Consider the following 17,462-nt stretch of genomic DNA (forward strand, 5'->3'; position numbering starts at 1 on the left):
CAAAATGAAAGAAATAATTTCCATATTTTATCACCTAAAATTCTATTCTAAAAAGATATTTTTCTTGAATTTAAATGTTAAAGGGATAGTTAACATTTTCATGCATTATGACATTATGCTGCAGTTATTAAAAATTCTGAAAACAGTGCAATTATTATGGTGAATTAATAAATCATTTTATGACTATATTATTTTGTTAACTCATATGTAAAATTCTGCCCTCGCCCTCTCAAAATGTTGTATTATTAGAAAGGCCTTTTTAGCAATGTTAAGAGAAACGTGAACTTGGATTAAATCAACAGACATCTGGCAATGAATAAGACACTGATGCTCTTGTAGAATTTTGTTTATGAGATGGCAACTCAGTTGTTGTCCTTTGATTACAAAGCTATCATGGAAATAGCACTATATAACACCGAACAAAAGCAATTGTAAAACGAAGCACTTATTTTGCTATTTTTCTTATATAACTTATGTTTTAACAATTCTATGATGCTTTTCATTATATTAGGACAAAAATTCTCCATTGATTATTTTAAATATCGTCAAAAAGGAAAATTAATCTCATAAGAGAATTTAATTTATTTTAAAATGCGAAATAAAGAGAAAACAAAAATAGCTTCAGACATAAATACCATAATAAAATATATTCAAAGATATTCAAGCACAAGCTCAAATTTATACATTATGCAGTAGCTTCTGGAACTTTCTAAGACAAATAATTTTACACGGCATTTCCTTTAAATCTCTAATTAAATGAAGCAGAAAGCTAGTATAGGCACATCTGATTTCGCAATTTTAAAGTAAAGAAAAAAATAAGTGGAATAAATGTTAATACGCACATCAATCTGCCAGTTTTGGAATAATTCTTATGAAAAACAGAAATTGAATAGAATTCAAAGCTTTGTTCCGATGATTCGTATTTATAAATTAAAACTCTCTAATCCATTAGTTGACGCGATATAATCGATATTTTAAGATATGATGGTATTAATGTATCAAATAGCGAATGAGCAAAATTGAGGAAGATACCGACATTTTATTGTACTTGATATAGCCAGTAATCGATCCTCTTCCCGTCGAATTGAAATCGGGTACTCTGTGGATATCAGTTCTCGCACTTGAGGAAACTGGTAGCAGTACTGATAGGCATATTAATCTACCAAATTCGAATTTCGTTTCTTCGAAAGAGGTAACAATGATGATGTGTCGGGATCTTTGTTTTGACAGCGATTAACGAATGTGAAAAGAGAAAAGGAAAGGTTTTGTTTATATAGTTAAAATAGAATAGCTCAATGATGTGCTATGTTACATGGGTAAAATGGTAGAATATGCAGTTAAAAAAATCCTGCATGGCAAGAGCTTTGCCAAGGTAGGTCTGCAAACTATGCTATATCAACCTGATACTTTGTAACAGATTGATATAGTATGACCAGATCGAAACGAATATGATCGGATTATCAATCGAATCTAAAAATTGATACCGAGTACTTGATTCTCTTAGTCTGTATCAGTTATGTGTATTTGATCCTTTCGCGTGCCTGATATAAAGTACCAGGCTGATACAGTATCATCCAAACCTACGATATTTCTAAATACATACTAGTAACATCAGCTGTTTTGATGTAATGCTAAATGCATTATGTTAGCACTTAATTAAACATTGTCTTCTATTCATATGCATAGCAAATTTAATTTTAACTTAATTCAAGTATTGCTATTGAATTCGGAGTAAAATTCAGACATTTGATTGATTACCTCATAATTTTCCAAAATTATCATTTAAGTAATTGAAATTTCTTCTTTTTTTTTTAGCTGGTAACTGAAAAAGATTTGACTATTCGATTAGTTGGTGGCAGAACGACAACAGAAGGCCGAGTCGAAGTGCGCATGCCCCAAGGTTGGGGTCTCATTTGTGGTGACGGCTGGAGCATTATGGAAGCTAATGTTGTTTGCAACCAGTTAAGACTGGGCCATGCCAAAGCCTCAGTACAGGTGAGTTGGCGAATTCATGTCATTTCTAATTTATTCCATTTTTTTCTAGTTTTAATGATAAAATAATTGATATTATGATTCATTAAGAAGAAATTTTAATGTTAATTGACTGGAATTTCATTTAAAACCTAGTTACGATAATATCCATTTGCTTTTTAAATTGAAAAACAATTCTCAAATTTTTAATCGATTTTTTGCTCTGGTAGCTATGTGCATTCAAAGTATTAAAAGAAATCGATTAATATATTTTTAATTTATTATACGATATAATGGATGTTTATTATCTTTCCCAAAGTTCACCATCCACTCTATCATTTTAAACAGGCTTACCACTGAAAAACAACATAATGGAGCTTTAATATGTTGATGGACAGTATGTCCTCAGGCGTCAAGCTCATGAAAATGATATGATCGAACGAATTACGACGTAAACTGCTTAATCCGTTCTATCATATCACATAATTTTATAATTATGCGTTATGCCTAGAGGCAATGTATGAAATTTAGTAGTGTCTCGGCAGGCACTGCCACCAAGGTTGTACTGTCCATCAACGTATTAATTATTTAAAAAATTCGAATTCAGTAAGACAAATTAGTAGCTGCAATTCAATATTATATATGAGAAATTAATGCATAATTTTATATTTATTTCAAATTATTTCAAATTATTTTTATATTATTTCAGAGCGGAACCTACGGTGGTCACCACAAGAATATGTTCTTGAGTGGTGTGAAATGCAAGGGTAGTGAACACAATGTTGCAGATTGCGTACATGACAAGATGGGACAAGTGTTCTGCCCAGGCGAAGAAAATATAGCTGGAGTTGTTTGCTCAGCAGGTGAGTGTTTCCAAAAACAATCTTTTCAGAAATACTTTTATGGAATTCAAACCAGGTGCTTGATTATAAAATTTCCCTACGATTAAATAGTTGTCAAATTAACATTTAATTTTATGAAAAAGATGTTATAATATTCAGACATGATATTAATAAGGTACCCAAACCTACATTATTTCTGAACTACATTTTAGTAAAAACAGCTGTTTTGATGTATTTCTACATGCGTTATGTTAGCACTCAACTAAATATTATCTAATATTTACATGCGTAACATGACTGAAGTGAAGTGAAGTCTTTGATGAAGAGAAGTTATAATCTTCTAACATGATTTGAATAAGCTGACAAGATTTTATGGATGTTAATAATGAATTGTATTTTGTTCATAAAAAAAGTAAATATTGAAACTAGATCATAAATTTAATATTTGCTTTTACTTATTTTTTATTTAAAGTGACGAATAATAAATTAATAGTGTGAACAATTTTTCAATTTTACTGCCGGTGAATTTTGAAGAATATTTTAAACAAACATCATAATATTTTTCCCTAGATAAAATGATTTGTAAATCCTCTTTATTATTTTGTCAAAATTTTCAAACCTAAATTTTGAACAATTATTTAATATAAATTATTTGGGACCTTACTACGATAATTTACATGAAAAGGAAATTTTCGCAAATACACCTTAACTGCATTACACAAATTTAAAGAATGAAATTTATTTGACATTTTAAACTTTAGAAATTCTAAAATAAATGACATTAATAATATTTTCCTTACCAAATGATGATTACGATTATAGCATTTTAGGGTGTCAGTCCTTCAGATACGTAACGCGAGATAGCAAAGTGTAATAAATGCTCCATCCCCGTTTATGACCCAAATAATCTTGAAAGGCATCGCGATTATTATATTGTGCGTTTTTTCCAAATCATCATCATATGGAAAATAATTTACAAAAAATTACTTTGAAATATAAAAATCATTTTTCCCAATAAAACCTTGGTGAAGAGTTTTTGATGAACTCTGTGTTTATACTACCAACGAGGGAAAAAAATCTGTGAATAATAAAGGTGAAATCAATGGCATTCTTTTATCAACAAAATCAGAGATTTATATATCAGAACACCTTGTAGAACAATATCACTTCTCTAGCCAGAACGCTATGTTCACACCACCACTAATAATAATAGCAGAGATGATAATATTTGAAATCAATAAGCCTGAAATATATAACGCAATTATTTTTCCAACAAATTCATCAAAGCACATTTTTCTAAGAACGACACGTTGATACCACCACATGGGAAGCAAACATGTGAAGAATAATTTTGAAATAAATACTCTTCATAATATTTTCCCAGCAAATTTGATTATTACCTTTTTGATGTCTCTTTAATATGAAAGACAAACACCACGTGGAAAAAATATTTAAACTATAATCCTGAAATAATTAATCTTTAAAGCGTTTCAAACAAAATTTAACACTTTTTCAACAATTAGCACTTTTTAAATTTCTAATATGAACTTTATGTTTACGCTTCCACATGGAAAAAAAAATCTGTGAAAGTAACCCTGAAATAAATAGCGTCCCTAACACTTTTTCCACCAAAATCTGAGTGACCAGCGCATGACATACCCAACATTGACACGAGCTGGGTGTGGTTGCGCTCCGGTTGCCGAAAAGCCCTTCAGCTTCAAAGAATATTCTAATTAATAAGTACTTCTTATAAGGAGAAACCAGTTTCGGACATTTTCACTTGTTTTGTTTCTACTGTGGCTGTTTGGCCAGCGTCTCCAAAAAACAATTTCACTCGCGATAATTCCCTGATCCCTGCCTTTCAAGTAGGGCAAAAGGGTTGGGAAGTGCTGTTTTTGTTACGTGAAATTGTTTTCGAACCAACCCGCCGGTGAGAAATTCCACAGCGTTAGTTGGGGTGTTTTGTTGTTATTATTTTGCCCAAATGGAAATTCGTAATGGGTAGGTGTCAAGAGAGTGCTGTTACAACACAATTGAGAAACACGGACGTTGTTGTGTTTTACATCATGGAAGAATCGATATCAACCTGATTATGTCAGGGAATTAAAAGAAAAATAACAAAGAAAAGGAAATTAAATGATGAAGTCACAGAAAAGGAGCACGGATGTGTATTGTTCGGAAGTTTTTAATTCGTGTTATTAAATGAATTCTAGTTATTGAAATTCTAAGTCGCCGCTATGTATAACATTGTTGATAATTTGATTGATCTACATTAGCTTGAAGTAAAAAAAAATATAAAATCAACCCTATAGCGGACCGTTTCAGAAATAATTTTGAAATGCAAAATATGAAATATGAAATGAACAATAATTATTAAATAATTTTGAAATGTTGCAAAATGCCAAAACGGTTTTACGATTTTAATAGCAAAAAAAAAAAAAAAAAAAAAAAAAAAATCACCTTCTTTTAGACAATATAACTTTTTCTTTTTTCAACTTAAATTTGTAATGCTATTATTTATAAAACAAAAATATATGGTGCACATTTTCTTTACCCAATACCGCATAATGTATGAAAATAGAATTGTTTTCTCCAAGCAAAAATAAAAACAAACTATCGGGAATTTCTTTTTACCAGGTTATTATTCAAGTTAATTTAGAAAGTAAACTTCATTTTCTCTTTCAAAGATTACACTATTAATAAATTATCTGGTTGTTTTCATATCAGCAATACACAGAATCTTGAAAATAATTTAAACAAAAGCATTCTGATTTTATTTTTCTATTAGACTAATGGAAAATTTTACGTTACTGCCATTCACAAAAAAACAAATATCACAAAAAGTAAACAAGTATAAAAAAAAACATCAGATTATCGTTTGTCAATATATAGTAAAAATAAGACAAAAACCGATGCAAATAGTAAATGTGAAATAAAAACGTTTCAGAATTGAAATATATAAGATAAATTATATAATTGTAAATTATATATTCTACAATTTCAGACTATTTAAATTAGAGTTAAAAAGTTCAAGAACTCTCGAAATATATTTTCAGCTTCCTCATCAGCTGTGTAACAAAATATGGCCATGAAATCGGAACAAATTTGAAAATAAACATAAAATGTGGAGAATTTCCAAATAAATGAAATATCTAGAACACAAAATCAATCAATCAAACCAATAAAAATAAAAAATGTTTGAGGTCAGGTTAATTCTACACGTTGAAAAATTCGTTTTTGTTTTAGGAAAAAACATGTTTTATTCATGATGGCTTTTAGCCTAAACAGGATGCTAAAACTAGTCTGAAATAAGTTGAACAATAAAGGAAGCGACAGAATGGAATAGTTTGCAACCGATCTTCATTCCAAAGTTCAAAACAAGATGGATTTTATACTTTTTTTTCTTATTTTTAAAGGATTGCATTTTTGAAAGAAACGCTAATTTAAAATTTAAAAAAAAAGTAATTGAAGCTTTTCACCGAACGAAGAACTTTCAATTTATGCAAATCGTCTGCTTTTTAAAAGATCTGCTTGCAACAGCAATGAGGCTACCATGTTGTTGACGTTTTGTCATCAAAATATTTGACAAATGAATTCATTTACAAACCGATTTGTAAAATGATTGTTTATTCAAGAAACTCTATTTTTATAAAACAAAATTTTTTTCCGATTTTGTATTTTTGGAAATTATAATTATAATAATTAATTATAATTTTGGAAATTATTATTTGACAATAAATGCCCTTATTTTAAAATGAAAAATGTGTCTATTTAGTTAGGTCAATTGAAAAACTTTGCTCTTTTGCTAATTTTGAAATTTTTATAGACCATATTTAACTACTGCAATGTGAATCAAGTGATACATACAACAATACCTGTATCAGATATTTTCAATAAGCAAAGAATAAATGCGTGAATAATAAATAAGCGCAATAATAAATAAATGCAATTTTTAAATCTTTAAAATAATTTTGTTAAATGATAGTGGCAACGTGTGTTGCCCTTAATAATTAATTCTAAAAAACATCTTTGTAAACATATGATAGGATATAGAATATTGGAGAGTATAGTATATTAAAGAAAATTAGGATATTGGAGAGTAAAGTGTATTGAAGAAAATCATGTAGTTATTTTAGATAAATATTTAATGGATTTTTGTCTATTTTTTACATATCTACAAATTTGGTATAATACTGTATTCCAAAGTTCATGTATCCAGCTTATTGAGCTATTAAGTCCTCATACACACTAGGATCTAATTATAAAAACTAATTTAATAGAATTGTTTTTCAGAGGCGCGTTTTTTTAATGTGTAGAAACTTAAAATAATTTATTTTAATTAAATTTTATAATTTTAATCTTTAATTTATAATTCATTATTATCAATAATCTGAAATCTTGGAATCAGTAATCTTAGGACCGTTACAAAGCGGTGCTATTCGTAATTCATTTGAAATTAAATTAAATTAATCAATGAATTGGCAGTTAATTTCTGAAAATATTTAAATAGTGTATTATTATTAAGAATACATAAATGTTCCAAACTTTAAAATTCTAGAACATCGAGAAATGAATGAAAATTTGATTAAGAAATTCTATTTTTACAAAGAAAGGCAAGAACTAAAATAAAAAAAGAATAATAATCGTTTCCTTAGGATGAATATAAAAAGATTTATTAACTTTCAAAGAGGAAATCTTTATCGATTTTATAAAACCCATTATGGATACCCATAGAAAAAGAGAAAAAAAATGAATTATGAATATGAAATATTGCAGATGATGCTATCTTATTTTTGTCCAATGATCTGGTTTGATTAATCTACGCTGCTTGCAAAAAAAAAAAAAAAAAAACTTGTTACTGAATAAACAAATTAATCGTATACCTGTCCACAAATCATTAATTTTTATTTTTTAACGTCCTCATTGTTTCTGATACTGATTCTACATACTGATAATGATCCATATTTTGCACTTTGAACCGAATAATAAGAATTTTGAATCGCTTATGCTGTACACTAATATTGAGGGTGAAAGTTCCAGCGGAAATTGTTTATGAACTCTTGGCATAGAAACATACTTTCCCTAGTAAAATTAAATTAATATATTTAACAAACTAAAATTATAAATATCTTACTGATACTTAAAGAAACAAGCAGGAAACAAGGAAATAATATTTTAAGAATTCTATGACATTTCAGTCAATTTTTTTTTGTCATATTTTGTTTCTTCATTTTAAATTTCTTTTTAATTCTACGAATAATTGTGATTCAAAGGCATAAAATAGATATGCCTTCCAATTAACTTCAGTTGATATCAAGAATCTTTGTTATAATAAACTTAATAAATTTTAAGTAGTTACTCTCGCGTAATTCCGAATTCCTATTCAATGAATAATACGAATATTATTTATAAAAGGTTTTGCTAATTTGATGTTCGATATGATTCGCAATTAATTTTCATGATGTAAATTTTAAAAAACCGAATCAGTTCGATTAGCAATACAAAAGCCACTGCGCATGCCTTCTGATTGCATATTGTTTTAAGATTTGCTTTGAAGAAATGCCCATTTTCCTTCTCTGACACCTAACCCTAAATGCATTTTTGACATGTTTCACGTGAACGTGATTGAATTTCATTTATCTAATTAATACTAGAATATTACTGCCATTGCATTGTGAAGTTTTTGATAGTAATCGGGTACAACAAGTTTTCTTTTACTCGATTATCAGTTTAACCCTCAGATTCCTAAAAGATCTAGAGCCATTGAACTTCAAAATATTGAAAGGAACTCCTAATACATTCCCTATTGCCTCAAAAACTGCAATGACAGATCAAATTCTTAAGGATAGGTATATAAAAGGATTTAACTTAATCGATTCTTATTACAAGAATATGTATAAGGAAATGAGTTTAACTCTTCCATTTTTTTAAGTGTGTTACTCTAATAAGAAAAATACACATCTCAGTTTCTCAGTAAAAGAATATTAAAATTTTCGGATATTTGGACGCCTGTCGTATTTTTCTTGAGCGGGCGTTTCGAATGTTTTAGTATTGAAAGAGTTAACGTTCACTGTTTTTTTGAGATAATATATTAGATTATCATTTTAGCATACATGCCGATTATTTTTTAATAATTTGCATTTTTCTATATACTTTTTTTTCAAAATAATTCAATAAGTTTTTTGAACTAGAGGGAAAAAATGTTAACATCTTTTCATTTTGCAGCTTTGCCTGATTTAGTTGTGGATGAAAAGGAAATCGAAAGGACATCTTACATCGATAACATTCCAATGGCCAATTTGCAATGTGCTTTGGAAGAAAACTGTTTATCTTCTAGCGCCTACGATAGAACTCGACCAGGTAAATTTTGTTTATTATAAAATGTTCTGAACTTCAAATACCGTCATTTTATACACTACATTAAATTTTTACAAATGTAGATAAATAATTATCTTTAAAATAGTAAAACATTAATAAAGCCCTTAAGAGTTTAGTAAATATTTATCTGCTGTTAACTATGCAGTTTCAAACAGTTTATCTTAGTTAAACTCTTAATGTTGCTGATAAAAGCGCAAATCAATTTTTTTATTCCATTAAATGCATTAAAATATTAAATAATTAACTCAAGTTCAGTAAAATGAACTTTTATTGAATAAATGTAAATATCTTGAATTAAGTTATGACTAACGTTTAAAACTATTTCTCCAGTTTTGTAAATTATGGATACTTTAGTATGAATTAAGAATGTGATTTATGAAGATTGCAATAATGAAATGTCATGACATTTCTTTTTTTTTTTTTTAAATATTGAAGAACTACTGAACAGTATTCATAGCACTGCAATTAATTTTTCGGCTTAAGTCACTCATAATCTTTAAATACATAATTTATTTTTGTTTTTTCAAGCAGCATATATTTAATGCACAATATCGAAAACATTGTACGATATTATACTATATTGCTCGATACTGTACTATATAACATAATATTATACAATATCATATAATAAATATTGTACGATATCATTTTATACTGTGCAGTATCTGAAAACTACTGTGGTTAAAGTTTTCACTCATTCAATTTTAAAATTTCATGTTATTATTAAGGCATTTAATGAAAGTGTAAAAATAAATATCTTCTTTATAAATAATAAGTTCAAACGCAAAAAAAAAAAAAAAAAAAAAAAAAATGCAGAAAATACTGAAACTTTAGATAAAAAGAACTGCGCCCTAATGTGGATAAATATATATCAATAAAACGTTATGATTTATAATTCTAATAGCCAGACAACATAGTAACCGTTCTGACCCTATCTTCTACAATATTTATTGGAACAACCATTAAATTTAAAATAGTATAATGAATATAACAACAAATGCAAAAGTACCAAAAATAATATTTACACAGGGTATATTCCGACGAAATTATATTTACTAAATAGAGATTGAATTGGCTTCTACATAACTTTTCAACCTAATTAAAATAGCGCTTCATGCATTTTTTGAAAACGATAAATTGATTTGTATTATCGAATAATAATTTCGCCAGTAAATTCTTTTTCAAACAAAATTTTATTTTACTTGTATAAATGCAACTTAAATAAAAAAAAAATCATAAATATTCTATGGTGAATTCAACATATAATATATTCTTTTTTAAAAAAATAAATTATCCTTATTTAGAATAATACTTTAAAAAAATAATATTGATTTACAGAATATAAAATTTAGAAACAAATGAATTGTGAGAATTTCATTTGTATGAAAGATGCTACATTTAAGAATAAAAGAACAAAAAAGAATCAATGGCCAGTAAAATTTCCCATCTGATTTTCCCAAGAGAAAGTTGCATTTATTTATTCAACTAAATTTATCAGTGGGAATATTCAAAACAATTCCAATTCTATTTCTGTTTCGCACAAATGATTTGTCTGTGTTAAGCACTGCATCGTTTATTTCACCATTCATTCACCATTGCAAAGCAGCTGAAAAAACATCGTATTATTTAATTCTACAAATGTTCTTTGTTCTATTTAGTCTTTGGTCAAATAAAACTGCATGGAAAAAAAAGTCACTTTGTTTAAATCTCTAAAGCAATGGTTCACATTGTTTGATTCTTCTTTTGTTATTTTCATTCTGAGATATTCTTTGAACTCGTATTGTTTCACTTCATTTACAAACAAATGCTTTTATTGTAGGATGGCAATTCCTTCAAAGAAGAGTTCTCCGTTTCACCGCCAGGATTGGAAACTTTGGAACTACTGATTTCCGACCATTTTTGCCCAAACAATCTTGGCAATGGCATGCTTGCCATTTGTAAGTTTGATTTATTTATTTCTATTCATACATTTAAAATATTTATATTCTTTTTAAATTTATTTTTATCTAAACTGAAAAGAATAACATTTTAAATAATGAATATATTATGCATCATTTTAAAATTATTTGAATGATTTATAAAATAATCGTACTTAGCTTATAAAATGATGATTTGAAAATCAGTAATAATAAATTTTTCTTAAAAAGTACTGAATTATGTAAAAGTTCTGAAATTTATGGAGGGAGGATATAAAAAAATTGCATACAAACAAGCAATTATTTCACATCACATATGGGAATTCTTTGTTTGACACATATCTTTTCTTAAATATGTTCCTCACTAAAAATTAAACTTAAAATGAATGAAAATTTATTATTAATTACTAATAAATGTATGCCATTTGTTAAAAACCGACATTTATCAATTTCTTGCAACTGTTATTGTGCTTCGCAATTTAATTATCAGCAAATTTAAAATTATTTGTTTAAACTATTAAAGATTTTAAAAATAAAAATTCATTAACTTATTCATTTAAATAATGATATTTGATATTCAGTATTTAAAGAAATAATTAATAGCCGGTCGCATTTTTATAATATTTTTAAAAAAATCTTAATCAACATAGTAAGGTCTTTTCTAACACTAACCTTTATTTCATTTTGAAGAAATTTAATGAATATATGGTATGTATTTGAATTAATTTGAGCATTACTGTTTCTATAAAATACAACAGCTTTAAGTTTCTCCATTAGTTCTCAAGGATACTCATAAACAAAATATCAGTGCAATAAATTCAAGAAACGATTAGTAAAAGTCATATCATCTAAAATCTAATTTGGAATTATTTTATGCTAAGTCACATACATAATCAAACGCGCAGCTGACTACAAAATTAAATCTACTCTGTATAATAGTGTGACGTGTGTTATGAGAGTATAAAATAGCTCAATATGATGTTTAATATATAGAATTAAATACTGGTGAAACTATTAATTTAAGATATTATATATTTCCAGACGTTATTCGGTATTCTGAATGTTATACAGTGTTGTAGAGCATCTTGTGTAATTAGGAAAACAATGATTTATAAAGATAGCAATCAATATGGAAATTTTTTTAAAAAAATCATCACTATCTAGCAATTTGCAATAAAAATTGAAAGAATATATTGGACTACAGTTCCAGTCTAATATGATACATTCCTTTTCCCCAGGCACTACCACAGCATGGAAGTCTTCGCACATTTTGATATCATTGATTCCCGTGGCACAAAAGTGGCTGAAGGACACAAGGCCAGCTTCTGCTTGGAAGACAATGAGTGCCACACTAACATCCCGAAGAAGTACGCCTGCGCCAACTACGGAGATCAGGGCATCTCTGTGGGATGTGTGGACACCTACCATCATAATATCGACTGCCAGTGGGTAGACATCACGGACCTTCGACCAGGAACCTACTACTTCAAGGTCAGTTTTTGTCCACTTTTCATTTCTCTTTTATCTAGATGGAAGGAAATTGAACGCCTCCATATTCCAACAAAAGAAACTCTCCGCTGTCCTCGAAATATATCAGATGTCGATGATAAGGAAATCATATTAATTTTGAAATTTCCTTCGCTGAGGAAATGTTTTTTCACAAGATGTAAAATTTTATCGTTTGGTTTTAGTTTGTTTGTTTGTTTGTTTCTTATGGCACTTGCCACTGACAAGCGAGGCTTAACTCAGGCTCAGGCTTAAACCGCTGTTACGAAGACAGCGATTTAAGCCTGAGGGGGAACGTCTCTTATTTTTTATAGCAGCGCCAACTAGGGCCAAGAGTACGACTTTGCCACTCACGCATCATTCATTCGCTTGCACAACCCCATTTTACAGGAGGGCACATTCACACATCTCACAGATAGAACAACAGAAGAACAACCATGCCCAAACCGGGACTCGAACCCGGGACGCCCAGATCACGGGGAAGACGCGCTAACCCTATGCCAGGAAAATATATTTATTATCAGCATTATAATTGTTGACTATGGCAGTTATCAGTAAAGAGTAAAGGAAAAACTATACCGATATATGTATCATAAAGCCTAAGAAAATAACACTAAATATTATTCTAATAAAATTAAAAATAAATTGTGTTTTTCTGTGGCATTAAAACTTGTAGGAATATGTATTACATCGTAAATAATGATGTGGTCCTAGAAGTTCTAAACTTTTTATGAATTTCAGCTGATCCTGATAGTAGAAAAACAGAACAGAACATTTGCTCAAATGTATAGCTAACTGAGTATTTAGAAACTTTTTGGTAATTTAAAGATCTCGAGGAAGCGTAACATCTAGAATAATTTCAATTCAGTATTTTTATAAATTGCAAATTTTTTTATTACTATTAGTTTAAAAGCATGGCATGCAAATAACGATTTTATACGATGAGTAAATATCCACAGATATTCCTTTGGGAGGTTTCTCTTTAATTATGTATATTAATGGTTCTGATACTAGAGTACGCGTACTTCTTGAAAAGTTGCAACATATTTGAGAAACAGTTTTGTTGCACATTGCAATCTGTTATACAAAAAAACATTGAAAGCCATAGGTCATTTCAGCGTGTTTTTTTTTTAAATAGGACTATAAAATATTTGATTAAAGAAGTATAAAATATACAGAAGTATAAAGGATAACTGATTTGAAGTACATTATTACACTTTCTCTAAGACTAAATTAAACAATCAGATGCTGAAAATTAGAATAATTCATATACTTCAAATGAAATCATAAAATAAGTTGTACTGATTCCGTTTCGAAACATTAATGTTATTGAGCACGCATCATCACTGTCACTACTTATTAACAAAAATAGAAAGTGGTAAAAATTATAGAAATTTTATGATAGAAAAAAAAAACTATTGTTCAAATTCCATCTTTTAAAACTCATATAATTTTTTTATAATCTAAAGAAAAGAACAATTTGCAGTAGATTGATTAATTTTAAATTAGATTTGTATTGAATTAGATTCATTTTTTTCTTTTCTCTTTCAATTAAATGCAAACCAATTCATATTTCCATTGTCTTTGGATTTACAAATATTTCATGGTATAATAAAAAAATTTCTACAGGTATTTTATAGACATTTGAACTAGACTTACTAACCTATTTTAAATAGCCAACCGCTGCGGAAAATGTATTATATTTTTTCATTCTGGTAAACTCTTTATTCTAAAGTCAATGACATTGGTGAGGAGAAAAAAGAACTATTACCATATTCCAACAAATATGTGAGAGAGTTTAATCTCTTAATCAAATTTTAACAAAGGTAAACAATGGAATAAAAAAACCCTGCAAAAGCGAGGACGTGAAAAAACCCATTTTATTAAAAAAAAGGAAATAGAATTTTTATTCTTTCGCGTACTCCCATAGAATTAAAAGAATCCCTCAGTAAGATCTTAGATACTTTCTATCTCAAATGTTTCACAATATGCCAAGGCCAAATACGAGGCCATTTTACCAAATATTAACAAAGAACTACTCTATCTGATGTTTTTATTTGTTTCGTATTTCACCAGCTAAAAGGGAAAGTTGAGATTGTTGATTACTAAGCATTTTCTTTTCATTGTCAAAGTCAGAAATCTTTTTAGCGGTTTTATTTATTTTATTATTCTTATTTCTTTCGGTTCTTTTCATTGTCTTCTTTTTTGCTTCTGACAGCTATAATAATGATTCCTTTCTTTTGTTTCGGTTTGATCTTTTTCCTATTTTTTTTCTTGCCTAATGCTAGTCTGGATACCGATTAGTTTTCTCTGACCTGTGGAATGGATTGAAATATATTTAAGTTCGAATAGTACTTAATGATGCTTACCTTTCTCCGCTCTTTCACCTCAACATGGATTCGTTAACCTTTGTTTCTTCAACAGAAGCAAGTTATCAGTTTACATACATTATTTCTCTTTGGTTGTTTACTTAACGTTGCTCAATGCACGATCAGAAATGTACTCTTAACTCGTGGATTGAATTTTCAAAATGACATTTCCATTTTTAGAAAAGTATATTTTTATAATAAAAGAACAATCATCTCATTATATTTTTGGTTTCATGAAATTTTTTAAATACTACTTAATTTTTAAATTAGTGCATTATATAGTATTATAAAAATATTTGGAATGTAATAGAACCAAACAGATTTAATGATTAAAAATTAAAAAATTACAATAAAAAATATAACAGTAGATTAAAAATATCACAACAAAACATTTTACTTTCGATTTATCATTTTTTTATTATTATTCAAAGATGAATTAAATAAGTTTTGTCAAAATTTCATTAAAAAATACACTGGTAAAGTTTTAAGTTATTCTTCGAATTTAAGTTTTCTAATGAGCATTTAAACTTCAATAAAAAACACAAAGCCTCAAACATATGAATCAACATATGTGCGAAAACATTCCACATCAATGACAGTAATTTATTCCAAAAACTGGAGTCAATATTCTAAATGTTTTATCAGTTCAAATTCCGTGTCGTATGAATATATGAAAAAACGAATATAAAATTTTGAAGAAAAAAAATCCATATAAATCATAATGACACCTCGGTAATTTCTACGAGAGACTTACTCAATTCAAAATTCATCACGGAAAAGTTTAGTAAATTTAATCAGTTTTTGTTCAAAAACAATGAGTTATTCTGCGGTTATGTTACTGCCATAAATACGGAAAAAAATAATTGAAAATTCAAAATAGATACTTTCAAAACCTGAATGGTAAATCACTAATGGATAGCTTGCAATTCAATTCAATCAATCCTAATTTATACTTATTAAAACCAATAGTAATGAAATAGATAAACTATGACATTTTGTTAAGTCGTAACAAGCGAAACGTGATGAAGATACATATTCAAAAAAGAAAATGTGATCAAATGTTATGGATAACATAACTTCAGTGTAATAGATTACGGAATACTTATTATTTTTAAATTCATTCATTTGAAGTTGATTCCATGACAGTTGTGCAGACGATATTTCTTTTGAAAGAAATTTCTAATACCCGGAAGTTTTTGCCGATGTCATTAGAAACACGGTTACCGCATTTTAGGTAATTAAAAAGAAGAATAAAATCGTGCCCTACTGACAAAAGAGCGCATCAAAAATCAGTATGCAAAACTAACAACTCCGAGCATAACAATGAATCACGAAGAAGAGCGACATCACTAAGCTTCATCGATCTGTGTTTAATCGTTCACAAAACCGCAGCAACAATTTGTACTCCAAGTTGGCAACGAGTATAATCTAACAAGGGATCTGGGTCATGAAAATGCAGCTATTGTTCGCTAGAGCTTAATTTCGTTGACAGAACTATCATCAAAGGTAGAATAAATGATGAGAAAAGGTGAAAGTTAGAATTTTCAACAGATGGTATGCAAGAATACAATAAAAATTGTTAAAGGTGAAAGTTTCATCTATAAGGAAAGGATATGATTCTGGCTGGTTAGGCGAAAAGGGAAATTGGAATGACCGTTTAGTCGAAAACAATTAATGCAGTTTCGAAGTTTTTCCGGCATTGGGAAGATTGAGGATAATATAATAATCGTGCGCGGACTTTCCCAATGGAAGATAATTCAGATTTTTGATATAAAATACTATTTTTCTTTTCATTCCTTTTCGGAAAATGTAATGCTTTTGTGCTTTTTTAAACAGGTCACTTACCTTTCAAAAATTCTTTGTCAGATAATACGCCCAAATTTATCAGTCATTATCAAAAGAAATGAAATATTTCGCTATTTAAACTGCATTATTAAGTTCCGTTTCAAATAAATAATATTACAATAGAAAGAATTTATTGCAATCTTCTTTTTAATATCCAGATTGAATTGTTAAAATAACTCTGGAAAACCAAATAGCATATCGAGTAATTTTTTAAAAGCAAAGTTGAAATTTTAATAATTTAATATGCAACATTTTAGAGCAAGATTGACTATATTTTGCAGTTTTTTTTCTCTATCTATAGTTCACGATTGAAATCAGATGTATCAATATTGAAAATAATAGTAATTTTATTCAATTAGGCGTCTATTTTAATGCTTTATCTTTGCCACAACAAAGTGATAATTTTCTATTTTTTTCTATTTTATTTCTCTATTTTTCATGCTAAAGAAGTGTATGATTATTAAGAATCAGTAAATTATTTCACTTAGCATTTTTGATTAAAACATGATAAATATATTATTATTATCTTAATGTTTTAACAAAACATAAATTATTTTTTTAGTTTTCGCTTTATTCTATGTAGAAAAATGATGTCAAGAAATTTTAATTGAAATAAATACAACCCAGAAGGACAG

At 28.2% G+C, this 17,462-nt stretch overlaps 1 protein-coding gene across 1 annotated transcript in view; it reads left to right on the forward strand.

The window, feature by feature from the left end:
• The window catches only part of LOC129988110 (lysyl oxidase homolog 2-like), a 59,660-nt gene that overhangs the window by 38,989 nt on the left and 3,209 nt on the right, over positions 1–17,462 (forward strand). The window contains exons 3-7 of the mRNA XM_056096236.1: positions 1,816–1,995; positions 2,681–2,834; positions 9,039–9,173; positions 11,011–11,128; positions 12,346–12,598. Of these exons, the coding sequence (XP_055952211.1) occupies positions 1,816–1,995; positions 2,681–2,834; positions 9,039–9,173; positions 11,011–11,128; positions 12,346–12,598 (840 nt within the window). The remainder of the gene's footprint in view (positions 1–1,815; positions 1,996–2,680; positions 2,835–9,038; positions 9,174–11,010; positions 11,129–12,345; positions 12,599–17,462) is intronic.

The sequence above is a fragment of the Argiope bruennichi genome, chromosome 10, assembly GCF_947563725.1.
Source record: "Argiope bruennichi chromosome 10, qqArgBrue1.1, whole genome shotgun sequence".
NCBI classification, from domain to species: Eukaryota; Metazoa; Arthropoda; class Arachnida; order Araneae; family Araneidae; genus Argiope; species Argiope bruennichi.